Below are 10,612 nucleotides of genomic sequence, written 5' to 3' on the forward strand. Positions count from 1 at the left end.
TTCAGCGAGGATAGGTGGGCTGCGCTTTTGGGCAGCCCCGAACTGCAGCACTTGCAGAAAACAAAAACAACTGAGAAAACTAGAGCATCACGTATGAAAACAAGCAACGGTGAAAAAGAAAACCAATGAGGAATACTTAGTTAGACAGCAATAGCAAATTAGGCATCTGGGACCCGCAAATAAAGCGTCGCCACCTCAATGTGGCGACACCACGTTGAGGTTTCAGCAGCAGTTTCACGTGACATCGTCGATTTTCGCATCGTGCGCTCTGAGCTATAGTTAACAGTCCACCAATATATAATAATTACGTCGAGTTCTAAAATACCCAAAGATTCAATGGAGCGAGATTTGATAACTATTCGCACCCGGTAAGCTAAATGTGTAATAGCTCACGTTACATTGGCGCATACGCCGGCGTTTCGGTGTAGGCGCGATATTCAAAAACGAAACTTCGACCTTGATTTTTTTGCCACTAGTAACCCGTCTTTTCCAGCCAAGCAAACGTAACCCGAGTTTTGACAGAACACTTTACAAATCTGAATTGATTTATTGCCTTTTATTGTCCCGCAAATTCGGAAATAATTTGCGCCAAATGACTCAAAAGCGCGGCTGTCACGCACGTCAATACCCTGGAAGCCTTCTTTGTTGAAGTTTTGCGAATATGTTCTTTTTTTTTAATTGAACTGTAATGATAAAGCGCCATGCGAAGACACCATGCGAAGATTCTTTCAGTTATAAGCAAAACCAAATATTATGCGGTGATAAGGCAAGTCAACGATCATGATGACGATTACGCCATTTTCAAGAAAAGCTTTTTCAGCGAAATAGGAATGCGAGATTAGGAACTGTAGGGAAATTATCAGCTCAACGTATATTTTAAAGAACCACTGTGTCACATTAGCTTTTTTAATGCTGCGAAGAGACGCATAATGTTTAGAACCTAACGTAGCTAAGCATAATTCTGTAGAACTATGACGAGATTTCACCGATTTTTACGTTGCCGCGACGAGTTCCGATACTTTCATACGAAATAACCTTGTGTTAGAGACGTGCTAACAAGAAGTTAGATGTCTTCGAGGCACAAGATAAACATTAAAGGACTCGGTTCAATGAACTGCTATAGGTCATGAAGTCGAGATTAGTTTATGCCATTAGCGACTGTACCTCATCTACGGTTAAGTGTAAACGAGCTTTAAACGAGTAAATTTGAAGAACTGGTGAGTTGCAACACTCACTGGTAACTTGCTTCAGGCCAATTTATGCAGCAAAAGCGATGAATTCTGATCAAAAGTCGGCGCAGTAAGAGTACTGCCCCGCGGCATCTATAGGATTTTGAAGGATCGTGCCAAAAAGTTTTGCTTCTCTAATCGCTGCTGCTGGTTATTTATTCTTTTCCCTGCGCAAACATCGTAACTTACGGAAACTGTCTCTTTAAAACCTCCTCCTGTTAACGAGGCTCGCTCCCTGGGACGTTTATTTTTTTTATTATTATTATTTTTTTTTGCGTGCATGGAAGACGGCTGTAGTCGAAGTACGCAACTCGGCTCTAAGGGACCCACGTGTCCTTTCAAGTAATTTTCCAGTGCAAAGAACCAAACAGCCAGACACGCGTCGACCGTATCACTGCGAGTCTTACATCTTCGCCTTTTAGAGACTCATTTCCCAAGAGCCGGCTGGCAGCTATTAAGTCGAAAGACGCTGCAGTAACTCTCTCGAGCACTGCAAGCACTGCCTTGCACGTCTTCAAGAAGGCCATAAATAACGCTCAGTGAAACAGTGTACTCCAACTACTCGCACTGCACCATTGATTGGGCCGCTTGGCCACTCTCGTGCATCCGATGCGCAATTTTTCGTGGAAGCAACGCACTGCTGCCCAACGTACGAGCGTATAGTCGGTCTCACGATTTTGGTGCAACGCCACGGAAGCTGAAGCCATGGAGCGTCATCAAATCGGAAACCGTACTTACGAATCGGTTTGCAAGACGGTTCGTCATCGTCACGGTTCGTCATTGTCAGTCACGGTGGCCAACAAAACGAGGGCCAAGGAATTACCCTTCTCACGTTCGAGAAGCTTTAATGAAACGCCGATTAAATGACACGAGCATGGGCTTCTACAGTGTTTTGTTGCACGGTTTTAGTAAAGTGTGTTACGCGAGAGGAAAAATCGTGACTAGCGCTCCATTTTGTTAAACTTCGACTTAATTTTTTTTCCCTTACAAGAGAGGGCTGTTAAGAACGCAGATGTGGCGCACGCTATTGTGGGAAAATTTAGAAACGGATGAACAGCAATGCTGCATGCGGTGCTATATCGTGGCTATATACGCGCCGCTTCGAAACGCCACGAGGACAGGTAATAATCAATGTAATATGCGGACAAGGCGGTGCCTGAACTAACGACTGTTCGATTCCCATTAGAGCAAGTCGCCTATGTAAAGATATTGGAACGGAAACAAGAGTAGCAAACAAAAAGTAACAACAAAAAGACAACGAATGAAAAAAAGAAAGCCCACTTCCATCGGATAGGTGTTCTAAAGACGTTTTCTTTTTGATCATGCGCTGCGATGAAGTATTCCGGCATGGGCGGAATCGTTTAAACGACATGGCAGACCAACTGGTTTGATTCACCCAAGACAACTGTACTTATTCCGTTGGGGACCCGTGTTCTCCACCAAGCACTGAAATATAACCTCCGATAAGACACACGCGCCTTAATTTTCTCCCCGTATGTCTGCTTCCTTCCCCGTAACCTTACCCGGGCACCCGGACGCAGGAAGTGTCTCTTTGGAGGCCTCGGGCTGGCGATACCCTTACACCATCCGTTACCTGGGCTTGGGAATCGACAAAACGCGGCTAAGGAACATGTCCCGAGGTCTTGGGCTCTTGTAGCACCGTCAGATGCTCGACACCTGCTTCGGCTGCGCCATGCAATGCGGGCAATAGGACAACGTCTCAAGGCTTGACTGAAACCAGGTGTACCTAAAAACTAGTTTGCCAGACAATAAGTTTGCAGAGACATCGCAGCACTTCCTGCACGATGCAGCACGCTTTCATTTGATTTTTTTTTTATTCCACATATGCCTTGCGGCAAGTACTCCTGAAAGAAGAAGGTGAGGGGAAGGAGAGCCGAGTGCTGCAGAATGAGTATAAAGTAAAGCGAACACATTTGGTTAAGGACGTCTCGGTGCAATGTTTATTTTACGCGAAAAAGGAATAAAGTGGCTGCAGGACTACTAATATCTAGTCCTTGCTACAGCAAGGATCGTTGGGCAGCTCTTGAGACTGTAGGAATGCCGAAGCGGCGGAGGCTGACGGTGACCGGCGGGCCTTCTGCGTCAGGATGTAAAGAGAGGACATGAAAGAGTGAGCAAAGAAGTGAGACCTTAAAGTTGCAATGGTCACGGTAGATAGCAGAATTACTTACAGGAGTTTCGGTGCAGGCAAGGTAGAATTTCATGACGTCGGCGAGAAGAGAGCAGTAATAACGTCGAACACACTGGGCAGCGAGGAGGAAAGCCAGCAGAGCATGCTGCGAAGCGGCGATGGCGTGGTCCGTAGGAGTCTGCGAAAAAATTTATTTGAAAAGGGTGATGAAATGGGGTAGTTGGTGGCTTTTCATTTTGTTTGTTTATTTTTACGCTATGTACGACACAGAAGCAGGAAACACGTACAAACGAATGTTAGGCAAACGTTTGCGCAACATTTATTTACTTGTTTATTTGGTTTATACCGCCATCCCATTTGGGGCATATAGCAGGAGTGGAACACATATGCAAAAAAAAAAATCGAATTTGTACACGCATAAAATCAACACAAACAGTACGGATACAACGCACTTGAAAAATGGGCAATTGCACTCTTGCACTTTACTCTCCTGCTCGGCCTTTGTTCAAGGCGGCTGGCGAATGCAAGATATATCAAGGAAAGTTTTTTTTTTCTTGGTGTTCTGTAGGGCGAGCTACGCGAAATCTGCTGATCCCGTTCCGCATGGAAGTAGTTTAAGTAAGGGGAAGTGCGTAAAAAGTTAACGGCCATGCAAATATGCTGGCCTCGACAGATTCTAGTTACATTATTTGGGACACGAAGAAATAGGAACGAAGGCCTTATAGTTTGCTCCCCAAAGCGCATGCTATTCGAGCTCTGCTTCGTACCCGAAAGAAACGTAGCGGTGCTTACCTGCGCTGGCTGAGAGCGAGAAGGCGTTTTGTACAGGAAGCGCTGAAAGCGCTCGTAGGCCTCGCACGAGATCTCCTCAAAGGCGGCGCGTTCGCAAGCGAACTGTAGTGTTACTGCGGTGCTGAACTTGCGCAGTGTGGTGAAAACCAACTCGCTAAAAGTGTGAGAAACGGCCACATTGTTGCGATCGGCATCGTGGGCTGGGTCGTGTGCAGAGATCCACTGAAACAGCAGAAACAAAATTGCTGACGACACCTACATGGCGCCTTCACTAAGGGCACCTGCGTCATTAAGGGTCAGACACCTGCACTTGTGCTCATTTCCATTCTACTTTTAAGTCCCTAAAGTGATCGTAGTAGAGACCCGGGCCTCTTAGAATACTAAAAAAATATATGGTGAACCAGGGTGCAGTGCCCGAGACAGCAGCTTCTGCTAAAGAAATCTACTTTGGGAATACGGCCGTAGCTTCACTGGCGAGTATCGTTAACTATCCCGAGGATGAGGAGTGAATTGTACTGATGGAAATCAGCTCCGCAAGCTGAAGTAAGCCTTGCTGATAGCATTAAAAACAACGGTTAATTAAAATGCTGTATTATGCAAGGGTAAAAAAAAGATATAGAATGCATGAAGCCAAAATAACCATCGCAGAGGAAGAGTACTATACTTGTAGAAGCCGAGCACAGGCCTGCGTCTTGCTTAAAATTGAACGGTGCTACAAGATGATACCTTTTCGTCCAACACCAATGACCTCCACATGAGGTCACACACTACCACACGTCGTTCTCACCGCGAGGAAGACATTAAATAAACAGAGAATGGTTTAAGCACAGCAAATTTACGGCGTTGTTAAATTAGATTCATCAGGGTTGAAGGTAAAGACAGCCAGGCAGCTTACCAAGTCGAGGACCTCGTCTATGTTATTGAAGGCACGGTTGACAGGCTGCGACACGTGATCGTGCACAAGTTCCATGACGGCAGCAGGATGTGTGGCCGCGTGGACCGCAGCCACGATGACCATGCGAGTCCGCTCAACCTGCGACAGTAAATACAGTGTCAGTCCATTTACTTTAACATGTATACTGCGCGAGCAGCGGTTTAGGTGAATGTAATTGGCACGCTTTAATGCCCCGCAATAGTGTGAATTCAGAGTAGTTGGTTGAGCATCGGCATTTCGAAAAGTTGTAGTTTCACCCGGAAGGCGAAGCATCGATTGCGAAATCAACTTAGCAGAGAGCCATACGAATTAAGGATAGTACTGATAGCACCCTTGTAAACATTCTTAGTACTCTTGTAAACATTCGCTTGCCAACTAAATTAACAAGCCTGTTGTCAGCGCGCACAGCAAACATGATCAAATCACACTCGATAACCGCGGACAGTCACTTTAAAAACGCTGGCGTGAGGAAACGCGGCGGCAGCAGCGAGCGAAGTGACCTTCGTGCGGTCTATCGCTTCAACGCAAACTGAGCGCCGAGAACACAGCATGCACAAAGCTACGAGCCACCGACGCACCTAGACTTTCCCTCAAAGCAGGTCGCTCTCAAGATATGGCCGCGCGGCCACATACGCAGTTGAAGCCGGAGTAAAACGCCGCCCGCCATCCCTCCCCTCCCCTCCCCTCCCCTTCCCTTCCCTCCCCTCCCCTTCCCTTCCCTTCCCTTCCTCCCTTCCCTTCCCCGGTGCCTCGCGCGCGACGGAAAACGGCGCACTTTCTGCCCACTTTCCTCCCTTTCGCGCGGGCGAGATTGAGCCGCGATCGCCGGCTCGCGATCGCACGCTTTCACTCGCACATACAGCATACGACGCGCCCTTAGACTTTATACGGAACCTCACGGCGATGCCGACGGCAGAAATGCGCCTGGAGTGCCCATGTAATTGCTATCGCAAAAAAACGGCACTGATTTACAGGACCTCATAAAGACGTGGTCATGTATGTACACTTGAGCCAGCGCGGTCGTTCAGGATGTTCATGCTCCATCTTGCGCCAGGGCATTCAGATGCTGCATAGCGGAGAGGCAACTTTGACTACATGGGATCACTGAGCGTTCATAGAAATCTAATCTCAGCATTCGGCCGTTTTAGCATACCATCTACGTTGGATGCGGCTGCTACAGTGAGGAATTGACCTCGAGGACAGCCGCAGAACGCCGAGGATTTCGATTGGCTACATTTATTGATTTTGAAAGCCATTTTTTTTTCTCATCATAATTTATTTCATTGTTATACGCGTGTATGCAATCTTAAAAATTCACTATTTCTGTGCCCTAAATTAGCTGTAATGAATCTTTAGCATTTCAAACAAACATTTGAGTATTTTATGAGGTGTGCTGAAGAAATAAAAGAAATGAAATAAAACAAAAGTATACGAGCAATGCTGGGTTGTAATCTCAGTGTCACATGAGAAAGTGGAAACTCGTAAAATACGGTGCACGTGCTCAAAAGCGGCAGTTTTACCGGCTGCAGAAGAGCTGAAAGTGTCCCCCTAACGCTCGGTACCGACGATGATGTATATTTTCGTAGCAACTGATGCATGTACCCTCGCCGTGTTCATCACGGGAGATTACACCGCAATCATCATTTCGAGATTAGGCTGCCAATACGCGATAAAATCTGAGACTTCTGTCCTGCGAAACTGGTTTGCCGCAACGTGTATGCCTGTCCTTACAGCCAGCTGACAACTATAGGTGTAAGATCTGGGGTACACATATATAGTACGTACACCGATCACGCCAAGAAATTAGCAAGTTTTACTATTTTTCAGCGTCGCAATTGACACTATGTAGGGGCTTGTTTCCTTTAGCGCTGTACTCTTAAGTCGTCTGAGCGACAGGTGATAAACACTTACGCTACATGTCTGAAACCGACAGTCTGGTGGAAACTTTAAATTGTTCAATGCTTTTCTCGCCTTAGCGACAACCGCATCAGAAGAAACTTCTCACGCAGACAAATTTTTTTCGAGATGACAAACATTACACGTCTTCTGTACATTTAGAATGTTTTTCTCCTGTCGCTCACACCGCCACTCATGAGAATTGCCATCGCGCCCAGACGCGTTCCAGGCGTGATGAACTGAGACCCGGCCGATAGCCTTTCCGCCATATAGACTGTACTAGGACAAAATGTCGAGTAACGTAAACGACAATAACCACTGACCCTAGACGCACATCGACGCAGTTTTAAACGGAACTGGTTACTTCAGGTTATATACCGCACAGCCTGTAAGTGAATGATTATTCGGAGAATTACCTGCTCAAGACCGCCACGCTGCACTTGCACAACCTTCTGGCGACCGAAGGCAACCACGTCTGCTGCAATTTCGTCGGGTCGGCGGAGAGCGACCGGACAGCACTGCTCCAGCTTCTCGATGCCCCGACACGCGAGCGCGTCCACGTGTTCCAGCTGCGGACCCAGTCCCACACGGAGCACATGTTCGCAGCATCCAATGGCGGCGGCACCCACGTTCTCAGATGCTGACAGAGCCGCCGAGAGCAACGGTGAGCTCGCCTTGATTGCGGCGCAACGCTGCGACACTATGTCGAAGACTCCGGCCACTAAAGGGACAGAGGCCAGTCGCTCGACGAAGTGCAGCCGCTGATTGGAGGCGTCATCGCCGGCTGCGCCATTTGGGTTTTCTGCTGGCATCGCAACTGCTCAGAACGTTGTCCCTCGCTTAACAAATATTTCTGTTCTGTCTTCCGCGGCCCTCACGCGTGCTCAAAAGGAATCAGCAAGGCGTATACCTCGTTCATACTTTTATACTACCTGAAAGACCAAAGAACAGCATAAAAATGCGAAGTGTTATCATATACACGTCGTTATCATCCCTGTTAAGCGAAGTACGAGCGAGACTATCGCCAGGCAGTGCTTTCCAGTGGCTGTGTCACTGACATCCGCATGCGCGCATACGTGAATTCCGTTATGGGCTAAGCCTCACGCAAGAATTCTCTCACAATACTATTAGAATTGGAACTTCTACCACAGAAGCGTTTTTTTTTTTTCTTTTTTACAAACGTCTTTCACGGTAGTATTGTGGCGAAGCAGCCTTCGTAAATGACACTATATAGCAATATAAGACGCGCATCTGGTTATAATTCATAGAACCAAGACAAATAGTTTCTTTTCTTTCTCTTTTTTTTTTCATACACCACCACAATTCTACGCGTACAGTTAAATACGTAAGCATGAGTCGGCAGGAGCAATAAGACACACCAGACGTTTGAGAGCGCCATTTTGATAAACAAGCAAAAACGAAAAGAAAGAGAGAGAGCAAGAATTGCCCTCGTTTCTTGGCCCAGCTGTTCATTTCAGTCAAGTTTCTTTTCGCGCAGAAGGCACAAATCGTGCAAAGTCAGCGTCTTTAATCCACAAACGCAACCAAGCAAGAAATGCTACAACCTTCTTGCCCTTTTCTAAATCGATTGCATTAGCTGAGATGAGAACAACTCCTCTTGCAAGCAATTGATCGCAGCGGTTAGCGTGACTGCAAAACAAAGTTGAAGGAAGCCAGTTTCAAGCGGCGTTCGTGGAACCGACTTCGATCATCGTGTTCCAGGCGAGGGCTAGTGCCAGATGACTCGGCAGGAAAAAATACAGATGAGGAACAAATGAAAAATTTGCAAAATGACGATGATGAATATGCAGCCCTCTGAAAGGCGATAATATACTAGCACATGGGTTCTCTCGGTTATTCTGGCGCAGTGAAGAGAACATATTTCGACAAATGTGAAAAAGCGCGTAAATTTCCATGTTTCCCTCACGCCTGCTGTCTTATTGACTTCTGATTACGCATGCGCTTGTCATTTTTACCTATACATTTTGTACGTCACCATTTCTGTTTGCAATGTCGCTATTTCGCAACAAATTTTCATTCATTCATTCATTCATTCATTCATTCATTCATTCATTCATATTCTCAGAGTCTAACATCTGCCCAACCTGCAAAATTGTACTATACATGTCTGAAAGTTGCAATTTACAGCACGTGAATGAATTCTCGAACGTGGGCGCATGGGAGTCGCATTTACATTTGCGGGGCTCCAGTGTCTGGCTGACGAACTTCAGTTAACGGACATCGTGCGGCGGTGGTGGCTCTTGCACTGCGAAGACTGTTATTTCGCGATAGCAATGCATTTCAGGACGTTTCTTATACCCCTGACACACGGGCACTCTAATGTCCTTCAAGTAAGGGTACATCTACCGGAAAGGCGTTTAAGCGCAGTGACACACGACAAAGGAGTATCTCCCTTCCGGAAATTGCGGGAAAGAAGATCGGGCATCTACTTTTCGAGTGGAAAGGTGGACTCTCGCATACAGCGTGTACAACTCATGAATGGCAGAAAAACTGTAACATAACGACGGTGCCCCGTAAATATCTTTTTACCTTAAAAATGTTTAAATTTCTAGTGGTAATGCGATTTGACGAACAGTGAAGATTTACTCTAGCTATGTTCTCAAACGCTCGCACCTACGTCGTTAGCGCCGCCATGTTGAATACCGAATATGCGCATTATCATCAAAAATGGGAAAAAATGTTTTTAGGTTCTACAATGACTAAATGTAATCTACATGCGCAGCTTTTTGTAAATGTTTTCTCTCTTGCTGCTTAAGCAGCACCTAAACCTAAAGAAGTTAGTGCGCTGCTGTGTGTCATCGGCGCAACTCCTTTCTGCAAAGGGTCCTTCAGAGTAACACAAGGGGTTTCCTGAAAGGAACTTTACTTTTGCCCGTGTGTCAAGGGTATCCCATGTTCTTCGCCCTCGTTTTACAAGAGCCGCTCCGGTCGATGTTGCTTCGGGAGGAGCGTGATTTCTGTGCCGAGTGAAGGGATTATCCTAGCGGTGTCGCGAATTCGTACGTTACGGTGAAGCGCTTGTTGGTCCGACACCAAAATGAACCTTGCTTGCGCTAACTTTATTTGTGCCTTCGTCCCTTCTCTACAGATTTTTGCTATCGGATATCAGTCAAGCTCTATTCGCACTCTTCTTTCCTTCTTCTTTTCTCACTTTTCTTTTTTACGTTTCAATAAATTATTTGTACAACGCTCCGACGGCCAACATGCGTAAATGCAGAGGAGGAAATGTGCATCAGAAGGGAGGGAGTTTGTTTACAATAAAAGGAAACGCGATCACAACCATGCGGCAATCACATTATGCCCCATTTTTGGTTGTTTCATCCTGTCCTTTTATTTTTTTCTGTTTTCCAGGTTATGTCCTATTTAATTAATCCACACGTTCTGAATAAACCTTTAGTTGAAAGGCAGCGCTTCGGTCGTCCCTACTTTTTATCGTCTGTTATCTTTCTTGCGCTGTAATTCATGGATCACAGAGTTTGCAAACGCCATCCAGCGACTGCTTCTTATCGCTCGGTGTATCTTGTTCACATCAGCATGGATTAATTCGGATTAATTCGGATTAATTTTGACCACCTGGGGTTCTTCATC

The 10,612-nt window shown here is 46.2% G+C and overlaps 1 protein-coding gene across 1 annotated transcript; it reads right to left on the reverse strand.

Moving 5' to 3' along the window:
- Positions 1–3,183: 3,183 nt before the first annotated feature.
- On the reverse strand, positions 3,184–7,919 carry LOC125945176 (uncharacterized). Its single transcript, XM_049666788.1, has 5 exons — positions 7,420–7,919; positions 5,069–5,206; positions 4,174–4,395; positions 3,422–3,559; positions 3,184–3,327 (listed from the first exon to the last, which is right to left on the reverse strand). Exons 1-5 carry the CDS (start codon positions 7,813–7,815, stop codon positions 3,238–3,240), a joined length of 984 nt encoding a protein of 327 aa, XP_049522745.1. The 5' UTR covers positions 7,816–7,919; the 3' UTR covers positions 3,184–3,237.
- Between the last annotated feature and the right edge of the window lie 2,693 nt (positions 7,920–10,612).

The sequence above is a fragment of the Dermacentor silvarum genome, chromosome 4 (assembly GCF_013339745.2).
Source record: "Dermacentor silvarum isolate Dsil-2018 chromosome 4, BIME_Dsil_1.4, whole genome shotgun sequence".
Taxonomy (NCBI): domain Eukaryota; kingdom Metazoa; phylum Arthropoda; class Arachnida; order Ixodida; family Ixodidae; genus Dermacentor; species Dermacentor silvarum.